Genomic DNA, 17245 nt, shown 5'->3' with positions numbered 1-17245 from the left:
TATAGCCAATATTTTATAATAATTGTAAATGGAGAATAATCTATCAAATTTTTGAATCACTGTTATATTTCTTAAACTAATATAACATTGCAAATCAACTATACCTCAGTTAAAAAATTTAAAAAACCAATTTTCATCATGATCCCAAATTTTCCTCCACTTCAAAGAAAAAACCTGTTGTCACATCCCTCAGAGGGTGTTTCCAGCCGCTAATGTATCTGGCAAGGATGGGATACCATATTTGGGAAGTCTGTTCTCATTCAGTCTTTTCTAAATCCATTTCAGGGTGCTGTTGGTAGACATTTACGAGTGAAAGTCACATAATTTGGTATTTTTTATACTAATGTCCAAAACGCAGACAGTAGTTTTCTGTTCCATCAGAGTGCATGTGCATACACACTCATGCACTCTCACACACACGCATATATGTATACACTCACACGTGTGTACACTCCCACACACATACACAAGCATGTGTGCACACGCACACACACCCTTATGCATATGACTCACGAATGGATGCATCAATAGCAGAAAGTTACTGAGCCAATATATCTTCCGAAAGGAAACTGTTGTGTATATGTGTTTAAAGTATAAGGAAAACCAACTGCTTTCCCTTATGTAGACTTAATCGGGATGAAACGATTTCAGTACAAAGCTGGCAGGAGCTTCAAATGTTCTGTTTGGTAGCTCTATGCAAATCTGACACATTCATAACTTCTTTTTCCCTCCTGCTATTTGCACTTTGAAACGAGAACAGGATGCTCGTGGAGAACAGTGGGGAGAAAGGAGTGAGCGGGTTTGGGAGCATTTGCGTCAAGGTTTTCCATTCTTACACTTGGAATAGGAAGTTCTTTCCCTCCTTTTCTACGTGATATGATGACCTCACCCTGAGTTTCTACGACATTTGCATGTTAATTTGGAATCTAGATTTTTTTTTATCGTAGTATAATTGCTTTACAATGTTGTGTTGGTTTCCACCGCACAGCGAAGTGAATCAGTCGTGCGCATACGCACGTGCCCTCCCTCTTGGACGTCCCTTCTCTCCCAACTGGTCCATCACAGAGCACCGAGGTGAGCTCCCTGTGCTATACAGCAGGTTGCCACTAGCTAACTATTTTGGAATCTAGATTGGATATTTCTGTCTTTAGTCAACGTTACTTTCTGCACAAAGCAAAAGACCAGTTTAAGCAGGATGATTAGTGCGCCTGAGAGAGTGGGGCAGGAGGAAGGTGCAGGTCCAAGTTCTATCCAGTGTTTCTCTTCTTTGGGGTCCGAGTTTGCAAACTAAGAATTGCTGGGTGCAGTGGCTCAAGAAAGGCAGTTGCTGCTGTCAACCACTCTGTGTCCCTCAGCCCTTGAGACAGGGAGAGAGATCAAGAAAGGGCACATACCTTCACCCTCTCAAACTGGTGCTCCATTGGCTGTGTGTTGGAGTCTTTCAGGGATCTGAAAAGGAGGATGAGTGGGTCCCACCGTTAGCGATCCAGTCCTGATTTATTTGTTCTTTGATGACTCCGCAGGCACTCTAACCTGCAGCAAAGTCTGAGAACAACCACTCTAACCAGTAGTTGCCATCCCTGGCTGCCGTCTCCATATTCGGGGGCCGGTGTCCTTGCCCCTAGAGACTGCAGGGATCTGGGATGGGACCTGGGCGTTGGTGAATTTTACAAGCTCCCCAGGGGTTTCTAAGGAGCAGCCGGGATGGAGATCTGCTGAGCTACCTGGTCAGCAGATTTTGTCACTGTTCTTGTCATATTCAATTCTGAAATTACTCTTTGTAGAGTTTATATCACGTAGGAGCCAGTTTGTTGAGTGCTCAAGGGAGATGCCAATGAGTGTGACACTGTCTCTGCTGTCTGGGTGCTATTAGGCTGCAGAAGTCATATTTTGCATTGTTTGTTGCTTAATGAAGCTGATTGAAAACTATCTTGACTCTAGATGTGGAAGGGCTTTTTCATGCATTGTCTCTTCCGAACCTGAAAATATCTGGGAGAGAATAGATTAGGAAATGCAAATTCACAGAAGTTAGGGAACATGCTCAAATTTACATGGCAAAGAGAGCTGGGGGCCAAATCTTCCAATGCCTTTCAGCTCTATCACTTTCCCCTATTTCTTCGGGCAAACCATGAACATTTCGAAGCAGGGATGAGGAGAGGGGGAATCAGAGAAGCAGAAGTTGAGATGGAGAAACCTATTCTCAGAATGTGTATGAGTGTATGAGAGTGTGTGTGTAAGTGTGTATGTCTGAGCATGAGAGTGTGTGTCTGCATGTGTGTGACTATTGCATGTGAGGAAACAGGACTTTGAGGTTCTATTTAATGGTGTTGTTTGGTTCTTGTCCCTTGAAAATTATACAGTCTTTTAAAGTCTAACAGAAAAAAGAAACTACTAACATCTTTAGGAATATCAAAGGATCTGTCTGGCACTGAAAGACCATTACTATCTGTGAGGAAAATTAAAAAGAGTTTATTAAGGCCAACTCAGATTTCTACTGATACCAAGAAATAGTATCTTAATCAGCTAGAAAGAGATGTATGTGAGCAGAGATCACTATCAATGACCATCAGTCACAAAAGGATGCTTAATATCCTGTCTTCCTTAAACTCTGACCATTTTCATCCCCGTGCAGGGAGGGAGAGGCATCCAACCTATCGCTTGGAGGCAGATATGTGCTCTTTATAACCAGAGTTGTGAGAAGCCACAGGAAAGACATGAACATGACTGTATTTTGGTGCTTTGTAAGTGCAGGCAGGGCCCAAGGAGTAATGTTTAGGTTGACAGTGGTTTAAAAATCATGATAAAATGTTTTCTTTGAGGCTTGGGTATGTCTGTGTGTTTGTCTCAGAAAGTAATTTCTGTGTTATAAATGTACATGGCCTTTCTTTGCTTTAGCTATGTTATATTTCTGCTCAGCTCTTTATATATTCATGAAGACAGCTGTAAACATTCAAGCATTCATTTATTCATGCAAACAACAAATGCTCATTGAGTGTCTGCCATGTTGCTATGCACCAGGCATTATAATACTACCCTGGAGAACATAGAATGTAAAATAATGTTCCTGCCCTCGAGGAGCTAAGTGCCTAGTAGAATTTTTAATTCCATGCTGTTATTTCAGAAGGCTCACAAGAAGGAAGACAGGGACTGCCCAAGGAAGGCTGTCTGTCTGTCCAAAGGAATCTCTATGGCGTGTGCCTCAATCATGGTCAAACCTGGAAAAGAGAAAGTACTCTAGGTATTTCAAGCAGAGAGGGATTTAATGTGAGGAATTAGTTATGAAGTTGTTGGAAGGGCTGGAGGGGCAAAAGGCATAGGTGGTGGTACTCAAAGTTTGGGAAGCTGCTACTGCCCTTTCTTAGGATGAGTGGTTGGAGGAATCACGGAAGTTACCGGAGCCTGTAGCCCCTGCTTTTGATCCTGCCTATCTGGAGCTGGAAGCAGAATGGCTTCTCCCTTCCTGTTGCCTTCTGATCTCTCACAGACTCCTATTGGCAGAATCCAACTTGACCAACCGACTAAGAAGTCTTGATAATGTAGTTTATACCTCTAGACCTGCAGTAGAGAGAAGTTATAGCAGGGCAAGGTGGATGTGGATGGTGGTGGTAGTGAAATCCACAGTCCAATAACCAGTGGAGAGGGAGGGGGTCTGGCAGTAGCCACTGACACCCAGGGTTTTTGTGACTCGGTACACTGAGATGTGACCAGGCTTTGAAATCTGACTGAAACTAACTCTTATGGATTGAAATGTATCCCCCCACACCCAAATTCATATGTTGAAGCCCTAACCCCCAATGTGCCTATATTTGGGGATAGGGCCTTTTAGGAGATAATTAAGGTTAAATGAAATCATAAGAGTAGGGGTCTCATTCAATCAGACTCGTGTCCTAATAAGAAAAGGAAGAGACACCGGAGGCATGTGTGCAAAGGAAAAGGCCATGTGAGGATACACAGAGAAGGCAGGCAAATGCAAGCTAAGGAGAGATGCCTCACCAGAAGCCAACCCTGCCAGCACCTTGATCTTGAACTTCCAACCTCCAGAACTCTGAGAAAATAAATTTCTACTGTTTAAGCCACCCAGTCTGTGGCATTCTGTTATGACCACACAAGCTGACTAATATACTAAGCAAATATATAAATGATGACTATAAACAGTTGGATGCCAAATTGCAAATTTTTACTAAAAATGCAGCTCTCCAAAAGATTGCCTACTTATATGTGCTGGTCAACACATTCTTCTTCAATAAGTAAAACTACACGGGAATCCAATAAAATTAGGAGGTTGTTTGATGACAGTGGTCTCTGAGCAAGGGAGTTTGTTGGATAATACAAATGACCAGTGTCATACTGAAGTGTCTTTGGGGGCTGAGACTCATTTTTCCTCTAGACCTGCAGTCCTTGTTGGGTTTATATATATGAGGGCCCTCTCTTCCCCCATGGTGCTGGGGGCAGAGTGTATGAGCCTTCCTGACTTTTCCTTTGTGGGCCCCTCCTCTTTTCATCCTGACACAACCTGGTTGCCATTTATTTCTTTTGGGTGGCCTTGCTTTGATCCTTTTGGACAACTTACTTTGATCCTTTCCATGCTCGTTTTATGGTTTCATTCACAAATTTTCAAGTTCTTGGGGTAGAGGTAGTACATATACTTAGGCTGATAACTGGCCAGGATGTACTGCTTATTGCCTTTCACTGTGCCCTTCTGATCAGCCAATACCTATGCTGTATCAGTTGCTAAACGTTTTGAATGTCAATCTTTGCCTATATAATTAACATCATAAAACGTGAAAAGCAATTGACCAGGTTAAGCTGTTCAATCAGCCTTCCACGTAGCAGACTAGCCTGTTCAAGAACTGTCCAAAGGATCTCCATTTCCCAATGACAGCTTCATCAGCTTATTACAGAGCAAAAAATTCAGTCACTAGAGTTGCTTCTTAATGAGTTGAATCATATATACCAGAAGGGATAATGAATATATCTAACATTTAAAGCTTACCTACTATGTGATCTTAATTTACTTTATTTTATTTTTGGAGCAAGGAAAGGTTTATTGCAGGGCCAAGCAAGGAGAAAGAGGGTGGCTCATGCTCAAAAACCCTGAACTCCCTGATGTTTTGGTTTGTTTGTTTGTTTGTTTGTTTGTTTATGGCTGCATTGTGTCTTCATTACTGCATGGGGGCTTTCTCTAGTTGTGGCGAGTGGGGGCTACTCTTCCTTGAAGTGCACAGGCTTCTCACTGTGGTGGCTTCTCTTGTTGCAGAGCATGGACTCTAGGCACGTGGGCTTCAGTAGTTGCGGTGCATGGGCTTAGTTGCTCTCCGGCATATGGGATTTTCCTGGCCCAGGGCTCGAACCCGTGTCCCCTGAATTGGCAGGTGGATTCTTAACCACTGTGCCACCAGGGAAGCCTCCCTCATGGGTTTTGGGGAAAAGTGTTTATAGGCAAAATTTGGGGTGAGGGCTGTAGGGTGTATGGCTTTCTTCTGATTGGTTGGTGGTGAGGTAACAGGGTGGCACTCCAGGAATCTTGAGCTCAGCTTGAAGTTACTATCTTCCACCTGGGTGGGGACCTTAGTTCCTGCAGAAGAACTCAAAATATTGTTCTGTATATTCCTTGAGGAGGAACCAGGACCCTGTCCCAAGGCTGCGCTATTGTTTCTTGACTGCTCCTCCCTTGTCTCTGCATTCCCTCCCTTGTCTCTGCATTCCCTCCCTTCCCTGATTAGCAACTGTTTGAATCTGACCTTTGGAACTCAGGGAAGGTTAAGGAGGCTGAATGAAGCATAGTTCCTACAAAACAGGGGGACTCGGAAAAGATTTGTACCCAGGAGCTCCACAGGGTCCTGCTTGGCTTCAATCCCCCCTTTTCTTTGATACTCCTCAATCTTGAGGAGAACGGGTGTTGGACAAGAAAGGGAATAACCTTTTGGATAGAGACTTTAATCCTAAACTCAGCAGAGGAACTCGGTTTTAGGTGGACTTGGTTTCAGTCCTGCTATGTGTTCTTTCAGTGGATCATCTCATTAATCATCACAACAACACTACTAGGAAGAAGGTCCTGTTATTAGTGTCCTTTCATAGATGAATCAACTGGAGCTTAAATAGGTTAAATAATTTAATGTGATCAGCGAGTAAGGGGTGAAGTAGAGAATCAAACCTGAAGATTAACCATTGTATTTAGAACAAACAAGTCACCTTGGCCTACAAGACCCTGTGTGAACTAGTTGTTACTTAAATCTCAGAACTTGTTTCACACTTTCTCTTCCTAGTTTGCTTTAGGGCACACAAACCTCTTTACCAGCTCCTTTCCAGCAGAAAGACTGGCTCCTCTACCTTGGAATGTTTTTTTTTTTTTGGCTCCGTTGGGTCTGTGTTGCTGTGAGTGGGCTTTGGTGAGCAGGGGCTACTCTTCATTGCGGTGTGCGTGTTTCTTATTATGGTGGTTTCTCTTGTTGCAGAGCACAGGCTCTAGGCACGTGGGCATCAGTAGTTGTAGCACAGTAGTTGCGGCACACGGGCCCTAGAGTGCGGGAGCCTCAGTGGTTGTGGTGTGTGGGCTCAGTAGTTGCGACATGTGGGCTCTAGAGCTCAGGCTCAGTAGTTGTAGCGTGTGGGCTTAGTTGCTCCCTGACGTGTGGGATCTTCGTGGACCAGGGCTTGAACCCGTGTCCCCTGCACTGGCAGGTGGATTCTTAACCACTGCACCACCCAGGAAGCCCTGGACTGCTCTCTACCCATGTTTTTATATGGCAGCTCATACCCTTACCATTCTGTCTAAACTTTGCTTCCCTTTTCACACACTTGACCCTCGGTTACACCAGTCAAGGGGGGTTGTTTCCTTCATAGCAGGTACTGATCGTGGTTTGGAGTTGTTTGCTTATTTGTTTTCTGTATCCTCCCACTAGGATGTAATCTCCACAAGGGCAGGGGCTTGGTCTCTATTTATGTGCTGTGTCACCAACATCAAAGTACTGAGTCCTCCATTCATTAAGCACTTAATAAACATGAGGTAAATGCCAAAGTATCATCTATTGTGATCTATTAAACCCCAAGGCTCTTGGGAATATAAGACTCAGGAGGGCATGATTTTGTTGGACGGGGGAATCTCAGGGCCTGAGTAGTCTCTGTAGCTGGATTGATCATCACAGAGAGTATTCTGAGCCACCGGTGCATAGAGTCCCTGGGATGAGAAGGGGGCTGCAAAGTGGGTGGAAACAGCTGAAAGCACTAAAGACAGCCCCCAGATAAACTTCAGTTAACTAATCGTTTGGCCTATACTATTAGCATAGAACTAACTTTCTTCTGACAAATGCTACCAGTTCTTTGTTGGTTTTTAACTCTTAGACCCTACCAACAAGCAGATATTAAGAACTGACTAGGGCCTCCCTGGTGGCGCAGTGGTTGAGAGTCCGCCTGCCGATGCAGGGGATACGGGTTCGTGCCCCGGTCTGGGAGGATCCCATATGCCGCGGAGCGGCTGGGCCTGTGAGCCATGGCCGCTGGGCCTGCGCATCCGGAGCCTGTGCTCCACAACGGGAGAGGCCACAACAGTGAGAGGCCCGCATACCGCAAAAAGAAAAAAAAAAAAAAGAACTGACTATATTTAAAGAACTGCCCCAGGTGATGAAGGTGATTACTAAGGTCCCTAAGGACTTCTATGAACCTTGGGAGGGAAAGGAATCGTTGCCAAATGGAGTGATGCAGAAGGTTTGGGGGGATCTGAGCCAGGCACTGGGGCAAGGGGAGGAGTAGACCAGATGGAGGTATGATCCGAAGTGTGGTTTCGGGAACGTTCTTCGTGTGTTCGGAGATTGTAAAGGACTGGTTGGCAGGAATTAACCCTTGAACATGATGTTGAAAAATTTGGATTTTATCCTGAAGTCAGAGTGGAGTTTCTGCGTGGACCAGTAATGAATTAAAATGAGTGTTCCTGGGCTTCCCTGGTGGCGCAGTGGTTGAGAGTCCACCTGCCGAGGCAGGGGACACAGGTTCGTGTCCCGGTCCGGGAAGATCCCACATGCCGCGGAGCGGCTGGGCCCGTGAGCCACGGCCGTTGAGCCTGCGCGTCTGGAGCCTGTGCTCCGCAACGGGAGAGGTCACAACAGTGAGAGGCCCGCGTACCGCAAAAAAAAAAAAAAAAAAAAAAAAAAAAAAAGAGTGTTCCTGAAAGTGAGAGACGGAATGATTAAAATGGAAAAGAAGCCCGTCCGTTTCCTACAACTGACTATAATGTGGGCAAACCCTGCCCAGCTGTCTCAACCCTCTTCCTGGTAGAGGAAACCAAGAGAAAGAGGCCACATACTGTGTATAGGCTGTGAGGTCGCGTCTGTTGCACCCTCGTTCAACCTGGAGCAGTTGAAATAATTCTAAAAACTATTTCTTCTCAATTGTGTCAGAAACTGATTGGTATAGCATTTTCTTAAGCTCAGCTCTTCTATGTCGACCGTTCAATGGCTGATATAAAATGTGGTTTTTGCGCATTATGAGCAATTTCTGTACCTCAAAGTGCCTTCTGAGTCATCAAAGGCATATTAAATTATGTCGACTTGTATTTAAGGTGAACTGGTTTTTAATGTTATCCGTGCATAATTAGAACTTACATGTAAGTTGTCATTTATTGCCTTTAAACCATTTTTATATACATCATTGGATGGCCATTTGTTATCTGTTTTTGCAGTGGAGAAAGATGAGCTTCAGAGAGCCTAAATGACTTGTCCAAGGTCACTTGGCTAATGGGTAGGAAAGTCTGGGTTCAAACCTATTTCTTTCATTTCAAGCATTTTACATCTTGGTAAAAACTGGAAGCTAGTGTTTAATACATCTAATGCACCCTTACTAACCAGAATACCAAGTCATTCTAGAGCAAGCAATCTCAGTGGAGTGCAGGGATTAACTCTATCTGATTTGGTGAAATGAAGTGGGTGTTCAAATACTTACGATAATGATGCCATGACCATTCATGCTGATTCAACCTTTCCCAAAGCAAATGTCTCTTGTAATGTTCCTTAAATAGGTTTAAATTAAGTATTTTTAAATTAAATATTGACAATAGTGTTCATGTTTCAGTTTCCCCTTACTGGGCCTTGGACTCCACAGCTCTTGGATATGGAGCATGGCTTTGTCCATTTGCTCTCATGAAATTTGCGGACAGCATCCCTGTGCACAGCAACACAATGATGCTGGTGGATTGAGAGAGGACGGGTGTGAAGCAAGTGTGGCATGAAACTGACTGTTTGCTTTTTTCCACAGTCTGCTGATTAGACCTGCAAACCCATTCCGCGACTCCATTAGTAAAACCTGTGAAAACACAGGGGCCTCCATAAAGACGACTCTGACCTTGGCAGCGGGAGAGGGTTTTGGAGTCGAGAGAACCCAGTTCTAAACTTATGATTTGGGTCTGGGTATTTTTGGCTTCAACACTTGCTCCTGGTTAGAAAGTGAACAGCAGGGGTCTAAACACTGTTCGCTCGGATAGTAAAACACATGTTCACTTTTTGCAGTGACCCTGGAAACAGAAGGGGAATTCTTATAAATCACAAAGGAAAATAAATAACTTCACTCATGGAGGGAAAGAGACAGCTTGAGAAAAGGGACTTTGGAAAAAGGCTGTCTCTAGATAGCAGTCTTGTGGTAAGTACTAAATATTCATTTACCACTATATGTTTTGGCTTAAAATGCATTATTCTTTGACTGTGATTTCCTGAACCCTGTGCTTTCAAAACCTCTATTCCAGTTACCCCATTAACAATATCTCCTGGGATTTTTGTTTCACTTATTTTTTACAAAGTCAAAAGCCAGCAAACTATTGGAATGTTTGTATAGTGTCCTAATAGGCAAATGTCATAATCTGTCAGCATTATATATAATTACATTAATTCCAGCTGAAGTAAACTTTAACCCATACAAAAACCCTACTGTACAGCTGATACCAAATGCCAAGCTAGTATATAGTTGTTCTATCACCTGTTTATCATAACTCTGGGGGTAAGTTGAACAAGAATTCAGTAGAGTTTCAAATACTGAAGAGTGAAGAAAATCTCTGAGATCTTGGGTATGTAAATTTGTTCAATGGTCCATAAACTTTCTTTCTAAAAGTTTGAATACTGATGAGCATCATTCTCAACAATTTGGTTGGGTTTGCTTTCATGTATGAGAATCTGGTTAGTCCAAGGAAGTAGACTAAGTCACTGATTTCTGAAGGTTGGCCAGTCTTTCACAGTCTGAGCTGAGATGTTTGGGGTCACCTACTCCATGATGCATCTGAACAGAGTAAGAAATCAAATGAAGCAAGTCATTCTTTACTCTTTTGGTCATCTACTCAAGTAGAAAGGTAGCTTAGTACCTTCTTTGGCATGACAGTTAGGGATGTGCTTTATTCATTTGTGTCCTCCCAGCTTCTGGCCTGGAGTTGGGGTCAGAGTAAGTATCCAATAAAATATTTGTTGATTTATTAGTTGCCCTTTTCCAGTTCTGCTGCTGTAGGTCTTGCTGTGTCCGTGTCTAGATTAGCTATTTACCCTGTGACTGCTGAGGCTTCACGTCACAAACTGTTCATAAATGTAAGTTTCTGGGAATTAACAAAAGAGTTGCATTTAACTTTTGTGTCTAGTTCTTCTGTGTCTCTGTGAGCTCTGTACTGAGCAGCATATCTTCAGAGGCTAAGAACTCTTATAGGGTTTTAAGTTCTCCTCCCAGGTGGCGTGCCCTCTTCTCAGTTCTGAGGTGTTTCCGTCTCCAGGTACAGTGCAGTGAAAATAGTGTGTATGTGTGTGTGTGTGTATGTATGTATATGTCTATACCCTTTGCAACTTCTAGGGAAACTTAGGATAAAAAGATAATTTCTCAGCATCTCCTATTTTTTCTTTGCCAAAGGAAATACTTCTTACATACCAACCTGCCAGTAAGGTCCGTCTTATGCCTAGCTAGGCACTCATGTAGTATATATAGTAGGAGCAGCCCAAGGAAGGTTCTCTTAACCCAGAAATATCATCCTTGCTGATTAATCCCTAAAGCCCCCAATTTGACCTTAGGTCCCAGAGAAGATACAAAGACCCTATAAAACCAAGCATGCTAAGCTGTTGTCTTTTAATCATTCACAGTAGCACTCATTAATAAAAAGGTCTTGGATTGTTCCCAGATGTCAGACAGATGAGCAGAATTTTGTTGAGGGAGTTGGTAAGGAAAAGGATACAGAGCACAGAGTGCCAGCATGCAAGGCTGGGCTGGGGCCAGGAGGGGAGGGGACATGGATTATCACGAGGGCACTGGGCATCTGAAAATCAGAGAAGGAGATTCAATGAAATTTTTGCCATGTTTAAATTTTCCTTAAGGACTGACTTGACCGTGAGCATAAATCAAAGCCGTCGTATTACCTGTGCTGGCTGAAAATCCCAAATCAAGCTTGTGTTCCCATTGGCATGTGGCTCTAGCCTGAGTCCTGGGGGGACTGTGGATCTGTTTCTTGACTTACAGCACAAAAGAACACTGGGAAAAGGAGAACTTGTTGCTTGGTACCACCTGAGAAATGTCATCCTGTTAAATCTCCCTAAATGATGCTTGGGAGAGTTTTTACACTAGTGAAATGTCTTCCTTATTTACTAGAGGCAGATTGAATGTGACATCTGCATGTGCCTGTTGGGAAAATCCTGAAAAAGAATTCGTTCTCCTATGACTATGTGGCCCAAGGTACAGGGATGCTTGAATGCTATTCATCGTTATACAGGGTAGGCCATGTGACTATGATTTTGCTTTCCGTTTTACCGTTATGTTTTTCCCTCACATAAGATGCCACTATTGGGACAATGACAGCAAGAGGATTGGTTTTTAGGGTGTGAGACCCATTGAAAGACCCTAGTGAAGTTTATTCTGACTGTCAGAGAGGCAGACACAAATGGGGGAAGAGATCAAAGCTGAGTGGCCTGTAAAGGACTTGAACCCAAGACCTTGTCCTCCTCTTTGGCTCTGTGCTGAAACCACACAAATAACTAGGCAAGAAGCACACAGGGATGATTCTAGATCAGGGTCGCTGGGAAATACAAGGAAAAAAAAGAAAGAAACACTTGGCACTATATCACGCACTCTTCATTCCCAAGTCATTTTTAAAAATTTTTTATTATTCTATTCTATTCTATGTTAGTTTTATTTTATTTATTTATTTATTTATATTCTATGTTATTATTATTATTATTATTATTTTTGCGTTACACGGGCCTCTCACTGCTGTGGCCTCTCCCGTTGCGGACCGGACGCGCAGGCTCAGCGGCTATGGCTCACGGGCCCAGCCGCTCTGCGGCATGTGGGATCCTCCCGGACCGGGGCATGAACCCGTGTCCCCTGCATCGGCAGGCGGACTCTCAGCCACTGCGCCATCAGGGAAGCCCCTATGTTATTTTTAAATCGTAGAATCCAAATTGGGAATGGGTTATCCAGTCCCCTCACTCTGCATAAAAAGTAGTTAATAAGCAGCAAGTTTAAATGCTTTTCCTGAGGCTGCCCAAGTAGGATACAACCAAGAGTAGAAGTGAGGTTTCTGACCTGTCACTTCAGTGATTTGTCTTTCATTCTCTAATAATAATCCAGTAAGAGAAGATCCTTTGGAAAACTGAGCAGAGGAAAGAGAAACATACTAAACTCTTATGTCTTGACATTCCACTGTCATAATCGTTATGACCCATATCTTTGAGAGTCAGAGGGCCCAGAAGTAATTTCCACTTTCAGATTTTGCAGGCAAAAAATTCCTTAGAATGTACTGCAAGAACAAGGCACTATTAACTTCATTACACTTTTTATTTCACATAATCAAGTCATGAAGTGTTGAGTAGCTCCCCTGCAACAGTTTTAAAAATTTTATGCTGGAGGAACCACAGAATAAAAACCCCTCACAGTCCAAGTACTGAAAAAAAGCTCCAACTCGGGGATGTGAGTTTGTGGTCCTTAGTCACAATTTTGCTTTCAGGACGTGACACATGGGAGGGTTTGAGTGTGTGTATGTGTGTGTGTCTGGGCATGCGTGCACCCTAGTAACCCTAAAGTATTCTTTGATGTTGCTGATTTTTGACTTGATGAATCATCCTTTTAAAGAAGAACGTGACGGGGAAGTGAAACTGAAATGAAAAATATGTTTCAATGTGAGGGGTAAAGACACCGAGAGAAAGACAAGCGAGGACATGTTGGCCTCTCCCGGTAGGAGTATGCCAAGTCGCTGCGTATTCATGGAAAGTACAGTCTTCTCTCTGATAACAATAAAAATCACCCGAGAAATTGGGGCCTCTTCCTGACCTGAAACTCTTCAGCCCACCCCAGGATGCTTTTTGATCAGAAAAAGTCAGCATTTCACACTGCTTTTTTTTTTTTCAGGAATCATCTCTGCAAATAGGCTGCGTGTATAACTATTTGACACTTGTAGCTGTGGTAGCATTTAGCTGATGAGCAGGCCAGGGAGTGAACGTTTTTCCAGCTCACATTTCAAGAGCAAAGATTCTCTTTTAATTTGGGGGGGAAATACTTTTTGCGTTTAAGCGCAGATAGGAGTAACAGTTTCTCTCATGAGTGATGAATTCCATGTAGTCCCCAATCTTTTCTCCTCCACTGAAAGGAAGACAAAACAGTGGCCATACTAGATCCTCACATCTGACGGGGTGCACTTTTGATAGACTCATGGCAGCAGGGAGGCCCCCTCACAGGTCCTTCATTTCATCCATCAGCCTCTGGATGGTTTGCATCCAAATCATTAGAGTAATTAGGTCTTCCACAGGTTCCCATTAACTCTGTCAATCAACAAACATCCCTGAAAACCTGCTTTATATTTAAGATGCTTTAGTAGCCATGGGATGTGCTGGGTAGTTGCCACTTCCCCCTCCAGATCCAGTCCATCCTTCTCTACCTGGCTGTGCACCCCTGGAGGATGTACCACGTGGACCCTGTTAAAAGAATCCCTGGCCTTCTGACATCTCACTGAGTTTGGCCAATGGGATGACCTAGAAGGACATCACAGGTTGGGAGGAAAGAGAAGTCGAGGTCATTGTTTTCCTGCTCTCTCCCTGCCTGGCTGTGGGCCACAGTGACTGGACTACTCTGCCTAGGGCCACAGCTTTTGTTGGGCAGCTCTCTCCCACAACTTTAGCTGCAGTTACAACCACAGCTCTCTGTGTTCTGGCACCTTCGCTCTCCCCAGGCCCCTTCAGGCTTTTTGGTAGTCATGACTCCTGGGTGTTGCCAGCCCATCTCATGTTGGTTTGCTTTAGGTGTACCCACACTCTAATCAATAGTTCCTTTACCAAAATCTCCTCAATTAAGTGGTTTGAGTGTGTCATCTTTTTCCTGCAGGGTGACCCTGACTGATATGAGGAAATATTCCTTCTCAAAGTGTTTATAGTTTATTTGTAGAAGCTGATCTAATAAGCAGGAAAAATAACATAACATGGAGAAGATACACAGGTGTGACATTGACAGTGACAGGACTTGAGATCATTCTGGGAGGATGTAAGGAGGCACCGTGCAGTAGCTGTTGTTAGATCTGTGCTTTGAAGCAATGGTGAGAATTCGGTGGGTAAAGATTGGGATAGAAGAGAAGAAAGACAGACTTCCCTGGGGGTCCAGTGGTTAAGACTCCACGCCTCCAATGCATGGGGCACGGGTTCAATACCTGCTTGGGGAACTAAGATCCCACATGCTGCACGGCACGGCCAAAAAATAAAAATAAATTAAAAAAAAAAAAAAGAAAGGCAACCCAAGGAGATTGTCCTAAATCCCTTGGTGACACCTCATTTCATTGCTGAATTATTTTTTTCCCAGGAAAACTTCTTCCTTATATCAAATTGTGATGGTTAATTTTATATGTCAACTCAACTGGACTAAGGGATACCCAGATAGCTGGCAAAACATTATTTCTGGGTGTGTCTGTGTGGATGCTTCCAGAAGAGATTAGCATTTGCATTGGTAGGCTGATCAAAGAAGACTGCCTTAACCAGTGTGGGTGGTTATCTGATCTGTTGAAGGCCTGCACAGAACAAAAAGGCAGAGGATGGGCGAATTTGCTCTCTGCATGAGCTGGGACATCCACCTTCTCTGTCCTCAGACATGGGTGCTCCTGGTTCTCAGGCCTTTGGACTCAGACCTGTACCATTGGTTCCCTCATTCCCAGGCCTTGGGTTTTGGAGTCAACTACACCACCAGCTTTCCTGGGCCTCCAGCTCCCAGACAGCTATGGGACTTCTCAGCCTCCGTAAGCACAGAACATTCTCTCATAATAAATCTCTTTATTTACACACACACACACACACACAGAGCCCTGACTGACACGCAAATTTAAATTTCTGTTGTTTTATCTTCAGTTATTCCATCCCCCCCGACCCCGCCACCCCGTTTAGTGACTGGAAGTTATTCAAAGCAGGCGTCAGCAAACTCTGTAAAAGGCCACAGAGTGAACAGTTGAGGCTTTGCAGGCTCAATGAGCAGTCACAACAACTCAACTCTATGGTCGTAGCGGAGAGCAGACACAGACAAGACAGGAATCAGTGGGTGGGGCTTATGTGCCAATAAAACTTTATTTACAAAGACAGCAGCAGGCTGGATTCTGAAGGCTATCTGCACACGTTAGAGAAATGGGAAACTTGAGGGTCCATGTTGGCTTTTCCTGAGTGCTAACTTTCTGAGTAGTGATTTGTGTTTACCCTCAGGACAGATAGTACCCCGAGGCAGGCAAAGAGGCGGGTTGAGGCATCATGCAAAGATGCAGGTCCTCAAGAAGTTGAGGAAAGGGAAAGGTTTTAGAAAGCTCCAAACTCGCTGAGACTTTTTCTAAACGCAAAGTATGGGCATGGTTAGTGCTGTTCACAGCAGCCATTGGATTGTGAGTACTCAGGCAAATATCTGCATCTTGTAAATGCCCCAGGCATTTCTGTAGCTAACCCTACTTTGTTGGTGCTATAGTTAGACTACCAGAGGGATGCTGTGCAGAAACTACCAGGTTGCTGGAGAAGGTTTCCAGCTACTCAAATCCCAGCTACCCTTGACCCCTTCTACTAAAGGAAGCATATATAAAGCAGGGTTTACTCAGTGCCTCTGACCACTGGGCAAAGACCAAGCTGCCCTCTGGGAAGCCTGACGTTTGTTCTCTGATGTCAAGATTGTTTGAGATTTCCCAAATGAGCATCAAATGGAGGAGGGTCAAGGAATGAGAGCGAGCTTTTTATTTCCCAGCTGCTTCATTCCCCCTAAAAAAAGGACAGTTCTCTTAGCCGTCTCCTAGATGTCCTAAGAACAGACCATGCACCAGAGCCAGATGTTGGAAGGTGTGGTGATGTCTGAGGATCCAACCAAGGCCTCTTTTTAAGGAAAAAGCAACAGTGGAGAACAGGCCAGCTTCGGTCTGGGCTAGTAACCTTTCTAAAGTGGCATGCTGAATCTTTGACTGTTCCCCTGGAAAGTGGGTAGAGTGGTAGAGTTTAAGAAGTGTAAGATCCTTATATGGATAGTTACTCAGTGGATCTGCCCACCAGCCTAGCTGAGTCCATCATGGCAGGTCAAGAGAACGCTGGAGAAATGCCCTGTCCAGCTGCCCTCCAGCAGCACAGATCCTTGGGGACTATGGATAGATTTGAGGCAGATGAGCTGGGGGAAGACAGGGGAGGCTTGGCCAGGTGGGCACAGCCCACAACACTTGGTGGGGAAGCATTGTAAAGGGGCTCCGGACAAACAGAAAGAGATCAGAACCCAGCAAGAACAACGCTGGGAGGGAGATTAAAGATTTGAGCAATGCTGCTGCTGAGGACAGAGTCTGAATGGAGAATCGGACACAGGAGCAGCTGTAGAATATGCCCAGGTGGTGGGCCTGCAGTGTGTCAGCAGTGGGGCTGGTTGAGTCGAACACAGAAGCCACCTGCAGACAGTGTTCAGGCAGAGAATCATGCATCGAATGTCGACCAGGAGGGCTTCCTTCCCTTAGTAATAACAGCGGCAATTTTTTGAGGCTTACTGTGTGCCAGGCACTCCGCTCAGTGCTTTAGGTGGAAACTGTCATGTAATACTCAGGACAACCCTTTAAGGTAAGAACTCTAATTATTCCTGTTTACAAATGAGAAATCGGAAGCTTAATAAGCTCATCAACTTCCTCAATGCTATAGGACTGCAAAGGGAATTAGAGTGAGTGACGGAGCTGGGATTTCATCTCAGGTGTGTCTACCTCTAGACTACGCTGTGCTGTACAGCTTGGAAGCAGAAAACCTTTTTTGCCAGTGACTGGGAGCTC

At 44.2% G+C, this 17245-nt stretch overlaps 1 protein-coding gene across 2 annotated transcripts in view; it reads left to right on the top strand.

Moving 5' to 3' along the window:
- NCKAP5 (NCK associated protein 5) overlaps positions 1 to 17245 on the top strand; it is a 991644-nt gene that overhangs the window by 44148 nt on the left and 930251 nt on the right. For both annotated transcript variants that reach the window (XM_060106265.1, XM_060106266.1), the window contains exon 2: positions 9498 to 9627. In XM_060106265.1, the coding sequence (XP_059962248.1) occupies positions 9559 to 9627 (69 nt within the window). In that variant the 5' untranslated portion in view covers positions 9498 to 9558. The remainder of the gene's footprint in view (positions 1 to 9497; positions 9628 to 17245) is intronic.

The sequence above is a fragment of the Mesoplodon densirostris genome, chromosome 8 (genome assembly GCF_025265405.1).
Source record: "Mesoplodon densirostris isolate mMesDen1 chromosome 8, mMesDen1 primary haplotype, whole genome shotgun sequence".
Classification (NCBI taxonomy): domain Eukaryota; kingdom Metazoa; phylum Chordata; class Mammalia; order Artiodactyla; family Ziphiidae; genus Mesoplodon; species Mesoplodon densirostris.
This window is presented reverse-complemented; position numbering and strand designations above follow the sequence as displayed.